At 34.2% G+C, this 16,842-nt stretch overlaps 2 protein-coding genes across 2 annotated transcripts in view; both read right to left on the bottom strand.

Annotated features, from left to right (window-relative positions):
* The window catches only part of LOC124641288 (eyes absent homolog 2), a 55,972-nt gene extending 47,639 nt beyond the window's left edge, over positions 1–8,333 (bottom strand). The window contains exon 1 of the mRNA XM_047179335.1: positions 7,693–8,333. The gene's annotated coding sequence lies outside the window, so the exon portion shown is untranslated. The remainder of the gene's footprint in view (positions 1–7,692) is intronic.
* A 126-nt stretch (positions 8,334–8,459) lies between these two features.
* Positions 8,460–16,273, bottom strand: LOC124641289 (ethanolaminephosphotransferase 1-like). The gene is made up of 10 exons (XM_047179336.1): positions 16,074–16,273; positions 14,951–15,025; positions 14,471–14,539; positions 13,420–13,621; positions 12,656–12,812; positions 12,111–12,219; positions 11,367–11,524; positions 10,685–10,865; positions 9,390–9,566; positions 8,460–8,632 (listed from the first exon to the last, which is right to left on the bottom strand). Exons 2-10 carry the CDS (start codon positions 15,005–15,007, stop codon positions 8,567–8,569), a joined length of 1,176 nt encoding a protein of 391 aa, XP_047035292.1. The 5' UTR covers positions 15,008–15,025; positions 16,074–16,273; the 3' UTR covers positions 8,460–8,566.
* Between the last annotated feature and the right edge of the window lie 569 nt (positions 16,274–16,842).

Raw genomic sequence — 16,842 nt, 5'->3', positions numbered from 1 at the left:
TGTTTTGTACTGTTGAGAACATCTAATAGTAACCTGTTTTGTTTTAAAGCGTGATTGATAAGAAGGATGAAATGAAGGGGAAGCAACAAGAATTGTTCAACGTGAGAATATTACCACATAAAACTTTGATTAATTATTGGAATAGGAAAGGACAAGGGACAATTTTAGGACCCCTAGAACTCAAAATTCAAATCCCCTGACCGGAACGTAGTAATTAATTAAAAACGTTGTAATAATGATTAATCACGAAATAAGCCTGATGTTGTCAAGTAAAATGCCGAAGAGTAACAACATCCGTCCATTTTAAACGAGTAATAATTCATAGTTAAACAGTTATGCGGTAACGGTCAGTTAGTGACAACAGTATGTTCGTGTTAGTAGTTAAAATATTTGGTTTGGCTTGAACTAACGATGATGTCAGCAATAAATTGATTTCTAATTCAAAATGACTTCTTAGACCACCTCCATGTTCAAAAATGATGAAAAGAAGACCAATATTAGATGCCACAAATTGTTGCAGAGTGGTTAATTTAACCTACAACTGATTCGTTGGGATAGATGAAAAGAAAAAAAATCTGCTAAAGAATTTCTTCACAAAGAAACACAGACTCCTTGTATGAAATTGTGGACTGAAATGGGTTTACTAGCAGTAAAAATAATGGCAGATTAACATTGTATTTCCTTTTTGGCATGCATGCCATTCATTTCAATTAAGAATTTACAAGTTCATTATGCACCAGTAGTGATTCAAGTAAACATACTTGGCTATGCAGAGTTCACTGCAGTTTCTAACGTTGATCATCAAGAAAATAAAGCGGGTTATTGTTGACAGATATGAAAATAGAACTCGTTGCAAGGCAGCTAGATGAGATAAAATTAATAGAGCTTATGACTTCAAAACTAGCAACGCAATCCCAAACACGTCTAAAGGCGCTAACTCCGTATTAATATTTTCAATGAATGTGACATCTCGGTTCTGGCTAATTGCTTCACCTGCCGTACTTGGTGTTGGATAAAAACCATAAAAGTCGCCCATAAACCATCCCATATCTTCACCATCAGAATATTGGGAGACAAATAACATCTAACCTTAACATAAACAAGTGAGGTACAACATATTAATTAAAATAACACCCCAGAAAGTTCAGTAACCATATCCTTTAACGTACGACAAAATAAAAGAGACGGGCCATCAGAAAGAATGACCATAAGGTCCAAGAACAATCGCCACATGTGGCCTGGAGATTAACCAAAAGAAAAATAAAATTAATATATCCTGTCCCTTTCTTGGTGGTGTTGTTTTTGTACTTGTGTCTCTTTCTCCCAACGAAATCATTCTTGGAAGTGCCAGGGCCGTACGGGCATACAATGCGGGTGTTGTGAGCACGAATTCCGAATTGAAAAAAAAAGCGTTGGAACGAACGCGGCCGAGCGTTTGCTAAATCGCTTTTCGGTTTAATTTCTAATGTTTGGATAGTGGCTTGTTGATTATTTCTTATTGTGTTAGGGTCATGATGATTCTATTAGCTAAAGTTTTGGGAAGATCACAAAGAGCGCCGTATTTCTATGCAAAAAGTTTTTGCTTCTGCTACCATATGCAAAGGAGTCTTATAGTCGACAAAGTTATTGAAAACCCATTGCCGTTGTAGTAGAGAACTGTTCGAACAAAGACTCAACTATTAGTTAAGTAGTAGCTACCAGTACCTACAAGTACTCCCGACTGAACATAGGAACTCACAGATGAACTATAATAATCTGTGTACTTTGAACTTTATATTGAAGTCACACCTTACAAATAAAAGTGTAAAAATATTTTTGCACCATTATTGAGTACTCCTTCGTAGCTTCTCAAGTCTGCAAGTGTTCCAGCAATTGTCGTGCATTACCTCCTCAGCTGTCCTCTTAAGCAAGAGTGGCGAACCTCCCCATCATGTAACCAGACACCATCGCCAAGCCGAGGCGATGTGCACGCCAAAACGACGTCCTCCACATTATTTAACCTTTTATTAATGAAGTGTGCACTGTCCTCTTTTTACGGCACGAGACATTAGTGATGGGACGTGCACAGAGAACCCACTTATCGATAATATGAAAGCACGTTGTCGATGATTTGGGATTCGAAAAAATGTATGTGTGTCTCAAAAATAACATTTTAGTACAGCAATAAAATTGTTTGCTTGGCAAATTACAGCAAATGTGAAATGGTTATTAAATCTTTTAATTAACAGTTTTGATGTCGTCCGGTAGTCGTTAAAATTTAAAGAAATTAATACGTATTTTTAACTGTAACCCTTACTAATATCGTATACATTCTTATTTTATTTGATAAGATGTCTGTCATTAAAACTTGATTTATTTGTCTGCCTATAAAGTATGTCTGAGTTCTCTATATAAATATTTAGATACCAATATTAAAAATACATAATGTCATACCAATATTTTTGAGTCTAGACTGTTATAAAAAATCACTATAAAGGCCCGATGAAATGAATTGATAACTTTTATGATTATTTTCCTTGCAGTTGACAATTTAATGGCTAGTATATTTGAACAATAGGCTAGACAGCCTCTTTCCTTGAGAATTTTTGACAGCATTCTCTGTGTGAATGAGAAATTCCAAAATTAACACCGAAGGAGATTCAGTGACTGTCAATTTTGCAGTTTCTAATCTTATTAGAACTTGAGCAAGAGATACAAACTCACTATCCTTTTCAATTTCAATTCAACAATGACACTCACAACACAAAGGAAACTAATCTTCATTCGACAGTTACAGTACAGTACCTATAATGTTTTTGGTAGTTTCGGTAATACGTATTTTCAAAGTATCGATAAAATAACTGGCCATCCCTACAACATGCTTGACTAAGCTAAATAATCCCGACTTTGCGAGGCAAAGCTATAAGATTCGAGGAACCACAGCCACCGGCACGCATCGCCGGACCACTTAGCAACCCTTTGTTTTCATATTTTAATATTAATTGTATTAAAATCACTGAATTTACGGCTATTATGCCACACGTTTGCACAAAAAGATAATGAAGATTGACAGAAGCAATTTTACTTGATCATTGATCATACTTGGTCACATTATCTTCTTTACTAATAAAATATTTTAGCTATTAATTGAACTCTACTAGGTATTAGGAATGGAAGAAGTGGATTACATTGACAGCTTATAATTTGATAGCATTATAAAATACATTAAAATGTACCTTTGTTTTAAATTGAAGCGATAGCGGCGGCGGCAACGGATGGATAGGAATAACAGGAGAGTTGAAGAAGTTGCTTTTGCAGAAGTAAATGTTAGTTAACACAGGCTGATGATTCTATTCGCTTTTGTGTTTTGCAATAAAACATACTGCAGTTCTTTTGTTATTTTAATTAATGCCCAACCGCAAATAAAGATGTTAAGACAAGGTACTTTTTCGACTACTTTTACAGCTTACTACAGTATTCATTTTTACTACTTTCAGTCAAACTACGAATTCCATTTTTCTGTTATTTTGCATCTGCTGCTTATCTTTAAAGCGATCACTGTGATGTTATCTACTTCACTTTACCTGAAATAATCCCTAAGACGCACCTAGCCCCACGGATAGAACCAACAACTGCTTTATTTGCACTTCATATTATAGCTTCTAGCGTTGCCTGTACTGTAGGTATACATGCTAACTGTGGGATACTATCTTTAACTGCTTGTAAGTCGCTAATTTTAAAACAATAGAAAATCAATTGAGTTTTGCATATATTTGCGCTCCGACATACATACAATAGGTTACAAATCTCGTAGCTTTCTGATGTGCTTTAGAATGAGCCCTGTTTTGATTTGACTGTTAAATTACTATCTCACCTTTTTCTACATGTGCATCTGCTTCTGCTACAATGTATCTTAAATATGAAAGTTACAAAACTTTGATATCATTGAAAACTTTCTTGACTCTTGGATAAGTTAGAATAGAATTTGGGCGAAACTTTACAAACAAAATAAGAAGTTTTGAATTGACACACACGGTGTAACAAAGTTCCGATCTCTGAATCTGACCCTACGTTTGAAGAGTCAAGATTAATTCACGGTCCTACTTCTTCATAATATTGTAAATGTCGATTCTCACAAATGTTAGTGGACTAATTAATTCCCAATGGCTTGAACGTAAACTGTACGAAGTCGTGTTTATCAATCGTGATTGCTTTAGTTTTTACACTAACTACGGGCCGTTTCCAAAATACATGCGTTGGTATTTCATAAACATATACCGTGACAATATTTAAGAGATTATTTTTTGCTATGTCCATTATTGTAGTAGTAGTTCTTATTGTCGGTGTAGTTCTAGGATTTGGTATTTCAAGAATTTATGTAATTTATCATTCTTAGTATGTAAGCTTCATCTTTTGATATTTATTTTAGTCCCTAGTCTTGCAGTTAGTATTTTATTACAAGTGATCAAGACAAATATACATATTGTTTCACCAAGATGTGATCTTTTGATATCACTTTTAAAATACATAAGACAAATGAAAGAGTATGAATGTACCTTGAAAATTCTTGCCAGTTCTTCTACATGAGACTAACTTTTTGAACGGTGCACCAATAATTGAAATTATTCGATTTTGAAAATAGGCAATTGTTACTGGGGTCGAAAGATGTGGTAGAAAGTTTGTGGAAGATTTTATTTCGTATCTATCGAATAGAGATCTTGCTAATTTTATGCATTACTAGATAATACTACAGTTACAGTAGCGTTTAATCTATCATAGTTAATTATGCAAACGTTGTAGTCAATAGACTTTATCATACAAGACATACCGTTATATTCCCGGTAAGATCTCAAGACGTATGTCTTCCTGGTAGGAAGCTGCTTAGTTTATGAGGAATCAATAGATCAGACATCTGTTAAGGATGACTATTTTATGAGTAGACAGTAACTCTTCCCAGGATTTTTTTTGCAACGCTTCACAATAGCGGCTTTTCAAGTTTTTCTAAATTATGATGCAAGAAACCTCGGTTTGAAAGAAATAATTTAAAATATCTGGTTCGAATAAAGTAATCATCATCATCAGGCTTTTTATCGTCCCATTGCTGGGCACAGGCCTCCTCTCACACAGTGAAGGATTGAGCGTTAATCATCACGCTTGCTCATTGCGGGTTGATATAAATAATACTTTAGACAATTTGTATAATTACAAGCTTTTGTTTTTGAAAAAACGAGTCGATCCAGGCGTCTTCCAAAATCGGCTTACAAACAGTTAAATAAATAGGGTCGGATTGATAACCTCTTTTTTGTAAGTCGGTTAATACAGAATAACAAATTAACCAATACAAATGACAATAAAAACACTAATTTGTTTACAACAGTCCTAAAGATTAATCAGAACACAAATCATTCGTCAAAGGAAATGAGTAATAAAGATCCGACGGTACAATCGTTGCCTACACGATCATTTTGACGATTGAATTTATTTGTGTTTTCATTGGTTTGGGTTTATTATTAATACCCATAATAAAAGGTGTTTTGGGTAATAAGCCTGTCTAATTTAACTTGCATCTTAAGGGTTTTTTATCCAAAGGGTAAAACGGGTCTCTACTACTTACTATTTCGCTGGCTGTTTGTCACCAGGCTGTACTTATCTCGTGAATCGTGATAACTGCTTGAAATGCTGCTGTTATGGAGTACTTTTAAATGACAAATTACAAGAAAAATAACTGCCTATATTTGGTTTTAACGATTTTAATTCCAATAACAATATTTTTGCTTGAAACTGTCATCGTTTTGAGATCAATCCTTCTGATAATACTACGATGTCCGTCCTGATATGGATAAAAAGGGAATCTAAGGTTCAGCGCAAACGTCGACACTTTTTGTTGACAATACGGCTCTACTACTTCACCCCGCAGGGAACTGTAGTTGCTGTGTTGCAACTTTGTGTTTTCCCTTATTTCTTGTCTTTATGTCAAATCATTGTCTTTCTTATTATCTACTTGTTCCTATCTTTTTCTTCTGAATTTTGCTTTTATGTTCTCTATGCATCATGTTACCGGAATTAATGTTTTCTTCCAATAACAATTAAAATAAAATCTTCATCTCACGATTTGTGCATAGATTTCCCCGACACTGAACACTTTTTCATCGATAAAAAGTACCTATGTGTTAAGCCAAAGGAACTGGACAAATACAAAGTTTGCGCTGAGAGTGGATAATTTTATACTAGTTCTGTGTTCTATAGAAACCAAATATTCATCTGTAGCTTACATTTGACAAGCGACTCAAAGTAGCCATGTTTGCGCTCTCCCTAAAAGTTTTTAACTACGAGCCTTGGGAAAGTCATAACTGGCGTCGGAGCTAAAAAGTTTTTATTATGAACTGAAGGAGTACTGGCCATTAAGGATTTATAGAGCTGATAATGTAAGAAGGTAGAAGCGGGCCTAGATTATGGTACAAAGTAAGAAATATATAAAACTGGCTGTTTCCTGCGGTTCCACCTATGTTTCGTGGAATGTCTTTTCACAAGCTTGACTATTCTTAGGCCTTATTAGACTGTCTGTATATTTACCAAATATTAGACAGACAGAGTAACTAGAAAGTAAGGGTTAATCCTTCAGTAAGTAATTTAAGCAAATATCAAAATTAATAGTGACTACTTATAACACTTTTTGTATTCTATTTTGTCTATTTATGATAAAGACAAAGAATCTTGATATGATTTATTTAACCTCCTAATATTTTTAATCTGCTTTTAGCGCACATTCTTATTAGAACATTCTTATAAAAAAATGCTCTCCGAAAAGTTTTATTTTCAAAAATTCATCAATGATGATTAGGTACTCAACGTAGCATACTTTTTGGTAATTCACTGAATTAAAAAATAATAAATCTATTGAAACTATTCCATTCATAGCAGATGCATTAAAATTAATTGCTCCTCAACCCAAATGACGCTAAATATTACTAACTAATTTTAATTATCTATTAAGATCTAATCTGAAAACTGGATTTTTATAATACCCGCTAACTTCATACCTATCTGGTTATGGTCACATTTTTATATTTATTCAAGATGCGTCGGAGCATTTATTTTTCATTTTTTGTGACCAGATTCTGGAGTTAAAATATCTTAACATAATTTAATTTTTATATCTGTTTCACTTGAAGTATGTTTGAAATCAGTCATTTCATCTAATTATGTGAATATTATTTTTGTTTATAAAATACTGTGTTTTTAATTATGTTTATCACTGAGTTAACTAAAGAGATATTTATTTATCAGATTTTAGAAAATATGCGGTTAACATTAAACTATCTTTCAAAAAAATGTGGTACCGTCGTCAAAAAATACACCCAAACAATTAATTTCGTCATAATCACTAAACTAAGTAATGTTTACCTAACATAATCATTGGTTTAATTTTTATATATAACCTGTGGACTAAAATCAAGTAGAACAGGTAACTACGCATTGAAAAAGTAGGACTTTGCATAAAGTTTTCAGAAAATATTTACCTCGTCAATTTGCAACATGTCTCCTGCGTTAAAAACATTCGGTTTTGTTCAAAATCTATGTCCTGTACTCAAAACATCATCCAGCATGCGTATTTGTTTTATTTTTATTAAAAAAATATCATGCCAATTTACCACACCACCACAAGATTTTATTATATTCTGTTAATTTCGCTTTACCAAACACAACACTTACCTAATATAATTTTTAAATATCTTCGTTCATTTCACAGTTATTTTAAATTTTTAATTTATAACACTCACTCAAAACACTAAAAAGTTCACAAGTCACTACTTTTTTTTTATTTTTTACTCTGTAATACAATACTGTTGCGTCGTTTAGTGCGCTTTTGTAAAAGTTTCTAACTAAGAATCTGGTTTCTTTAATAAATCCGGTTCGTATATTTCATATAAGCGATAATAGTCGCGGGGGATATTAAAAAAAATCGGATCTGTAAACAATTGGAGATCTAACAAAGCAGCGCTTCGCGGCTATCCGAAGCTGTACTGAAATTCTAAACCCTGACTTCGGTGTCCATGTCGCGCACCCCCCATTACTAAATTTCGTATCGAATTTGAAACGTCACAACTGAAAACTCTCACCAAACCAAAATATACCCACCCTTCTTTTACATAAAGTCGAGAATCCATCAGCAGGTTGTCCATTATCCGTCGTTTGCGCACTCTCTCAACACACTACAAGGCTATGAGAACGTATAATTTAAAGACGGAGTTGCGTGAACGATCGACTGTGTATCGCTATCTCTTTCTAACATACGGAGGTAGTTGCGCAGCTTTTCGCACAGAGAAGTCGGATTGCTCATTTTTTTTGCTATCCAGTGTAGAATTACGTATTATTTTGTGAATTAGATTGTGTCGAGGTGTCATATTTTCAACCTACCTGGTACTTTAAGATGGATCGGGAAGCAGGTTGGTATAACCTTTCATATCTTTAAATCATTATTTTTAACAAATTAAACTTTATTCTTAGAACTAATGTAATTGAAAAAATACATTTTATACATACTTATATCTACTATTTTGGCAATTATTTTAAGTTACGTTATTGTCTATTTTCTCTTCTCCTTAGGGACGGTGAAACAGCTTATTTTTAAATGATTGCAGATTTGTTTTACCTGAAATAAAAAAATATATCTATAAATTATATAGGTACCTACTATGTAATATATTTAATTCAATAATGAATGACGGCCTTTATCACGTTAACTTTTCATATTTTGCTATATTCTTTGATAGCGTCTTCGTAAGCTGTCACTAAAAGCTTAGAAACAAGTTTAACAGCAACTTAACTTCGATCTAATTTCCCAACATATTATTTGTGTTACCGAACGCTTTCTAATTTTTCATACTTTTATAATTAACGTAATAATTGGACACTTTTTTTTTGCAACGCTGCGTCGGCAGCATATTATTTCTATTGCGTCTCTTTACGTTTTAGCATGTCTATAAAGCTTTTTCGTATAACTACGTAAGCATAGTTTTTTTTAGAAGAAGCCCATTTGTTCCAGAGGTCCTAATCAATCCATTGAAAATTCTTAACGAATAAAATTGCCGCCCAAAGTCAGCCATTTGATGCAATGTTTTGTTCGTATCTTTCTACTTACTTTTTATTTGTGGCGAAAACTAGTAGCCAACTTAGAAAACCATCTTAAAATAAAACTTACTTCCTCACTGATACTAGGTACATTTAAGTATTTCCTTGTTATGATTTCAAGCAAACAAGGATGAACCGATCGAGACAAAATTTGACTCGGTCATAGGACCCCTGAGTATAGTGATAAGCGAACAAAAACTATCACAACGAACGAACGAACAAAAACAAAAAATATCTTTAATGTTAAAGTCACTAAATAATTATGGAATAAAACTTACCACACAAACACCATAATGTACATGCGAAAATAAGAACAGTATCAATAGCGAATGCACCACCACTGCTTCCAATTGAGGCAGATACAAAGATGTAACCACCCCCGCTAGAAGTGGCCACGTCATCCAGGAGAGGAGCTCGCAACGTCTGTGGGTCATCTCCGCGATGATCAGACGACACTGTAGGAATAGAGCGTGGTTGAGTTAGAACGCATCTTCTAGAATTATGTGTCTTTGAATTTTGAATTTGACAGCTATTGTCAAAATGTTTCAATGCTCTGAAATTCGCCGTTTGATGCGAAATAATGTTTACCCAGATGATTGTTTCGCAGTCACTTTTATCCAACTACGGAGTGAAACGTTATTTGACGAAATCTGTACGTCTGTAAGTTTGTTTTCGCAAAACTCTATGTCGTTCCTCTACTAAAGTCTAAGCCCAAGTTCGTGGCTATGTTTAGTGACGACAAAAAGTTTGGCGAGTACTATGGTAGTGTTAAAGTGAAGGATGCTACAGGATTGTGCGTTAGGCCCTAAATATAATATTACCGAATGATATTTTGAGCCACGCATTTCATGCAAGATTATTTTTTAATTTTCAAAAATTACTTTCGTAACAAGATGAATGTCTACTGTAAACAGATCACGTAATTTCAAGTTGGCAAAAATATTAGAAAACGAGACGTGTATTGTTTTATATCTCATTTTTGTAACACGGCCAAAGAATAGTTGTGTGACATTGGCACTTTCAGAGGAGATCACTTTTCAGTAACAGAGTCGACTATATTTGTAACACGTTATATTGAAGATAGTGTTAGCCTTTTTTCACAATATTTGGGTGTAAAAGTACCGTTTGTAATATAAGCAGGTACTAGATAGTGTTTAAGAAGAAAACATGTTAAAATGTACGTTACCCACCTTATCCGCATTTAAAACTATCGGTAACGTAATCTGCTATGGATGTACAAATGACGATTGAGAATCACAATTTATCGTGCCTTCCGAAATACGGAGTTTTTTTCGATCTGTCATGAGAAAAGTTTGTCCATGTAGCCTATATTTTATGGAAATATATTTTGTTTGTTTTTTTGTTCGTACCCTAAAGGCTCCAAAACAACTGAACCAAGTTGAAAAATTCTTTCATCATTGGAGAGCTACACTCTTCCCAAGTGACAGGCTGTATTTTATCCCGGTGCAGTCAGTAGTTACCATCACGGGACGCGAGTGAAATGCGGGAAAACGGCTTGTCGGACAATAAAAAAGATGATGAAATATATTGTAAAAGTCTTAACAAAACTCACCGCAATATTACTAAACAGCGCTCCATACATGAGTATAAAAGACCTCGGGTACTGCTCTATCACGTTGTTATCAGACTTCAGAGCCCACAGTGTGACGAGTAACGTCATGACCAGCATGGACCAGATGGGTCGGGCCGCTTCTAGTATCGTGTATCTGTGGCCTGTGCGGTTTTTGTATGACCTGAAATAATAGGCATTTATTAACTAGCTTATTTTTTTCGTAAATAGGTTAAACGTTGATCAACGAAAAACCTTTACTTCATTGATAAGAAGCTTCTATTACATAAAGACTGAGAATAAGATATATCAATCAGTTATATTAGCATTTACGAATTCTTAACTTAACATCTCAAAAAAAAAAAACAATTACCTATTTGTTGCGAATTAAGGTAACTGTGATGATATCCCAAAATTCGATGAATTTTATGTCCAAGAAAATTTAAGACTGAGAAAAAATTGACGTTAGACCAACTTACTGATCCCTACAACCTTTATCAAATAACAGAGGTTCACCAATTTTAATATAAAATTCAGGACCTAGGCAATAAACAATCGTCATCATCATTCTCCTGCCCTTATCCCAATTTTATTTAGGGTCGGCGCACCATCTTTTCTCTTTCCATACTATTTATTCTATCTGCCATCATCTCACAATTAGTGTAGGTTATAAACTAATACTCACAAATAAACATTATAAACAGCGACAGGATATGTGGTGATCATCCCCATGACATGGATGAGCACCTCCAGAGCCTGTACGAACGTGACATCACGGAACATGTAGTGCTTGTAGAAGCCGGGGCCGTAGAGCCCTTCTATTAGGAACAGGGATGAACTCACCTGCAAAGGACGTTTATTGTTAGGTTCTTGTCTCGAGTTTGTTCAAGCTTACATCCTCTTGTAATTCGTGTAAAGTTCATAAAACACCATTTAAGTTATCAGAAGGTTAGTGTCATATGCGTATACCTGTTTCGTATGTCGTATTTCATTAATTTTGGCGAAATTTATAGCTGAAAGTACTAGCAGGATGTCATTAATTTTGGCCAGAACAATGATGCCTAATATCTATATAAATAAAAATGAATTGTTGTTCGTTAGTCTGATTAAAACTCGAGTACGGCTGGGCCGATTGAGCTGATTTTGGTTTTAAAATGTTTGTAGAGGTCAAGGGAAGGTTTGAACGATACGAAGTTCGCGGGATCAGCTAGTACGGAATAAAATGAATGGTGCTGTAGTAAAAATCGTAAATAGGTACAGATCGAATTAAAATGATTTATGTCCATATGAATTGTGAAGGCTTGCAGATAATCATTTGCATTTAAATTTATTTCGATGTATTAGACACGAGTCGTTAGGTTGAAAAGAATCATCATAATCCTCATATTAAATCGTACAAATAACATAGAAATCTTGCTAAAATACTGACCCACATGCTCAAATCATAGCTCCATGGTAAATACAGAGTTCCCGTGTTGTACTTCTCACAGTGACTCACGTAGAAATTCATTACTACGCTTAAGACGATCAGGAAACCCCTGAAAATTCAAACGGCTATTAAAAATATGTAGGTATCTTCAGGGCAAAAATTCTCATTACCACTGCAAACAGTAAAAGTACATGATGAAGACTACTTTAGAAAATAATCATAAACACAATTAACAAAAACTTTACTCTAGACTCTAGCAGATTAGTAATAGTTCTAGTTCACAATTAGTTTAGTCATCAAGACTAAGCAAAGATTTGCACTGTCTATGTGTCTCAAAATATCGCTGATACTTATTAATAATTCAGATATTTTTGAAGGTGCACAATCATTGTCATGGCTGTTTGATAAATAGGTAAAGAACCTAAAGAAGCCACAAAATGAATCAATTTTGAAATCGTTATGTATTTTTGGGCAAGACACACTCTTTAGCTGCATTTGGATAAAAATAATCATTATACCACTTTTTGTAATTAAAGAAAAATTACCTGAAACAACTAACAGAGAACACCGGATCCCGTCCATACACAGATATTAAGGAATAGGGTATCAGAAAGACGATGAAGGAATCGAGTCCGTGGTCGAACAGCTCGCCCAGAGGTCCAGACACGCCGATCCGACGCGCTTGCTTTCCATCAATACCGTCTGCAAATTATGAAGGCCTAGTACTTAGGTATTAGTGAATAGAATCCTGGATATGGGAAAATGGCAAAACAAGAATGAATATCTTTAGAGCACACGAATAAAAATCTTGAGCTACAATAAGACTATTAATTTCCAAAATTACTTTCTAGAAACATAATTCAGTTTTAGCACATTGGTCTTAATACATTATTTCAATGTAGAGACATTTTTTGTTGTCCTCTTAAAGAGAATTTGATAGATAAAGCATTTGAAGATAAATGTATGAATAAATATTTTTTTTGCAAAATTACAAACGACAATGACTATTCGCTATCCGATTATGATTAGTCACTATGATAAGATCAGCATAGTAACACAAATACTCATACCATTCTAAACCTAGATAGTAAACATCCATTTTTTCATGCATTATATAGTCCATTTTTTTAATTTGAAATTAATGCAGCACATTTTCTTCTTTCATACTTATCTGTCTGCCATCATCGTCACAAATAACATTCTTTCTAGCCATGTCGACTTTCACACAATCCATCCATCGTTTCTTTGGTCCCCTTCCCCTATATCCATCTACATCTCAACCTAGAAAGTTAACCTACAAATAACCTACCTAAATGATAAGCCATGAAGATCAGGACCCCACAAAAGGTGAACACCCACTTGGGGATCTCGCACGGGTACCCCATGAGTCCTGGTCGTCCACCAGCTGCATAGAAGTCATAATCATACGCAGTCAGCGTTAATACTGCTACAACCATGCATAGGAAACCGGCAAAAGTTATTAAATTGGGTGCTATTGATTTTGGTATTACCTGAAATTAGATATAAAATATTTTTAAAATAACTCCTTGAATGTCTGACTTGAAAAAAAGTACCTTATTTTGTATTTTTTTTTTGTGATTCCTTTGATAAGTGAATTTGATAAAGTTCTGGAATACATGTTTGTAAATTTTACGGAGTAGACTTTTTAATACATATAGGTACCCATACTTCCGTTCATCGGAGAGCACGTATATGTCGGTCCTGCGCCTGATCTCTCTCCGGTCGTGTCGGATATCCGTCCCATCGGGCTATGAGAGTGAAGGAATAATAAGAGCACCTGTTTCTGCGCACCTGGCTGATCTCTTCTACATGTAACTTAATTAACGCACATCCTGAAATTAGTTTGTTCAGAATCGTTTACTGAATCGATTTATATAATTTTTAATATAGGTAATTTTTTATCCCAAAAATAATTAAAACTACGGAAATTATTGTCATATTAACCCTGTACAGTCAAAACAAATTCAAATAGACCGTAACTCAAAGTAATAAGACTTCGTGTATTGTCGGCTTTTTCCGTAGTTTCGTTATGTTGTGTCGAGTCGAGCGGTGCGCGGCGCGATATTTGCATGCGTAGTAGTATGACCAAAAAGTTCTCCAAGAATTGGTATAACTAATTTAGTAAATAACAATGCATATACATGTTAAATGAAAAATTCAGTGTATGTATTATGATAATAACATAATATTCTAATTGGGGTGTTTGAGGGTTGCGTTAATTACGTTACATGTTGTATATGAGAACAGCCTCCATGGCCGATAATCAGGTTAAATGCCGTTATATACCTACCTATGGAAATGTGGTTGGTCTGTTGATAAGCACTTCGAATTCAACTTACTTTGACTATGGTATTCCATGTTGGATGCATCACATATTTACTGAGTGGACTGGTGTCTATGGCACTGTACTGCAAAAAGATACAAATCATTAGAAAGCTACAATACTTTTGAGCGTCATAGGCCATGTTTTATTGTTACTGGGAGTACTTAGTTTTCGAGCGCGAATAATGACGTATTATTCTCATACTCGTAGATATAACGTTATTCTATTGGGCTAATAAATAATATCACAACATAACAAGAAACAAAAAATATTAATGCTGTTTTTATATAATTACTAGCTACGCCCGCGTAGAGTTCGGTTATATCGCGTTTCCAAGAGAAACGTGTTATTCTGTGTTCTTTCTCAAGGTCAACTCTATCTCTGTACCAAATTTTATTAAAATCAGTTCAGTGGTTTAGACGTGAAAGCGTAACAGACAGATAGAGTTACTTTCGCATTTATAATATTAGTAGGAAAGTAGGGATTGCTATCTTACCTTATATTTATTGAACCCCTTCAGATGTTCCTTCGTCAAATATGTATACTCGAACATTTTGACCACTAATTATTTCTGAGAACAATAAAATTAAATGTAAAAACGACTGCCTATGACTGAAATGGCCATACAATGAATACATAAATAATATTTATTTACGTGTTTGGCTAGGCCTACACGGAAGTCAAATTATTTATATACAAACTAGTAATTTATTTCGCATTGTTAGCGGTTTTAAATATTCTAATTTAAGAGATGAATTACTTTGAAGATACACAAATGTACCTCTATACATAGGGCTGCCATCCGTCCGGGTTTCCCCGGATTTGTCCTCGTTTGGAGGCCGTCCGGGGGCCGTCCGGGCGGGGTTTCAAGAAGTGTCCGGGGAAAACCCGGACACTTTCATGTAAGGAAGCACCTCATTGAATTTAATTATATGTTAATAGTAAATGGATTACAAATAAGGTACTATTTTGTTAAAAAAAAATCGTACTCGTTCGGGGAAAAAGTGCGATTAACGCCAAATGTCCGGGTTTTTTTAATGTTGGTCAGGGTTTGGTGAAATTCGAGATGGCAGCCCTATCTATACATAATGTATTTACATAAAACTAAAAATAATGTCATGTAAGTATGGAGTAATTAGTGATTTAATTGTTTTGACTACTACTACTTGAAGAGGGGAATTATGATATTTCAATCATTTATGACCAGTGTCTATAAAAATAAACTATTCATTTTATTGCGAATGGTAGTTCTTTGTTAGCAATTCATGGTCAATAACTTGTTTAATGTTTTTACATTTGCTCAAAACCAGCTACCAGCTTCATAGCAAGCAGTTTAGTGGTTTAGCCTGACCTTCCGAATCTTTTTCTAATCTCATACAGGGTCAGAAGCCAGAAAGTCACTTCTGGCTTCCAGGCCATGAAGGAATTATAACGATTGCTACCAGGAGACCAGCTGTTCGCAGAGTACAATCCTTCTTAAATGGAACTTCAAAGCATATCAGCCAATAACTGTCCACTGTTGAACGTAGGCCTCCCCAACGAGACCACATTGCATACATTGAATGGCAGTTAAGGTTACGAAATATATAGGTCTATGTAATGAAGTTAATATAATTTACCTGTAAATTCCAAGTTCAACAACAATTCACTATTTTCAGTCCACTTCACACATTATTGTTTATTCGGTTCTGAATTAAAACTGCAGAGAAACCATGGTAGCTGATAACTATTACGGACACTGATAATATATTGTAACTCTACGTATAATGTATATTAATACCTAAGTATATATTAATTTGTACGATACTCGCATATCTCCGTATAAGAGTTATAAAATATGTTTGGTATAGTAATCGGCTGACGGCTGGCCAAAGATTAGAATATTTATTTTATTATGAAGAAGTCATAATCGTTTGATTTTTTGGTTGCCTATTGTCTTGGTGGGAAATCTTGTTTTTTTTTGCTCTTTACAAAAGGAATACTTAACAAGCTTTACTGTAAAAAAATACAATAACAATTGTTTTTGTGTATCTAAATAAGTATTTTCTATACAAATGAGGAAACATTTTATTGTTTGTTTATATTCTCTAAAGGCTACAAAACTGATTCGATTGGAAAATTATTTCATTGTTTGAAAGCTACATCATCCCCGAGTAACGTAGGCTAAGTATATTTTATCTTACTAAGTACTACTTGCAGAAATTCTCCCGGAACGTGGATGAATTAGCAGGAAAACCGCTACTTACTTATTTATATTTTTCGGTGTAAACTTTCAAATAACATATTGATTACTTAAAAAACTAAACTCTGCTTTTTCTTTACCGAAAAAGGTTTGGAATTAATTTCAAATCCAATTAAATAACCCATCTGATTTTTATAAATTACCAA

This window comes from Helicoverpa zea, chromosome 22, assembly GCF_022581195.2.
Source record: "Helicoverpa zea isolate HzStark_Cry1AcR chromosome 22, ilHelZeax1.1, whole genome shotgun sequence".
Lineage (NCBI taxonomy): Eukaryota > Metazoa > Arthropoda > Insecta > Lepidoptera > Noctuidae > Helicoverpa > Helicoverpa zea.
The sequence above is the reverse complement of the archived record's forward strand: the minus strand, read 5'-3'. Positions and strand labels throughout refer to the sequence as shown.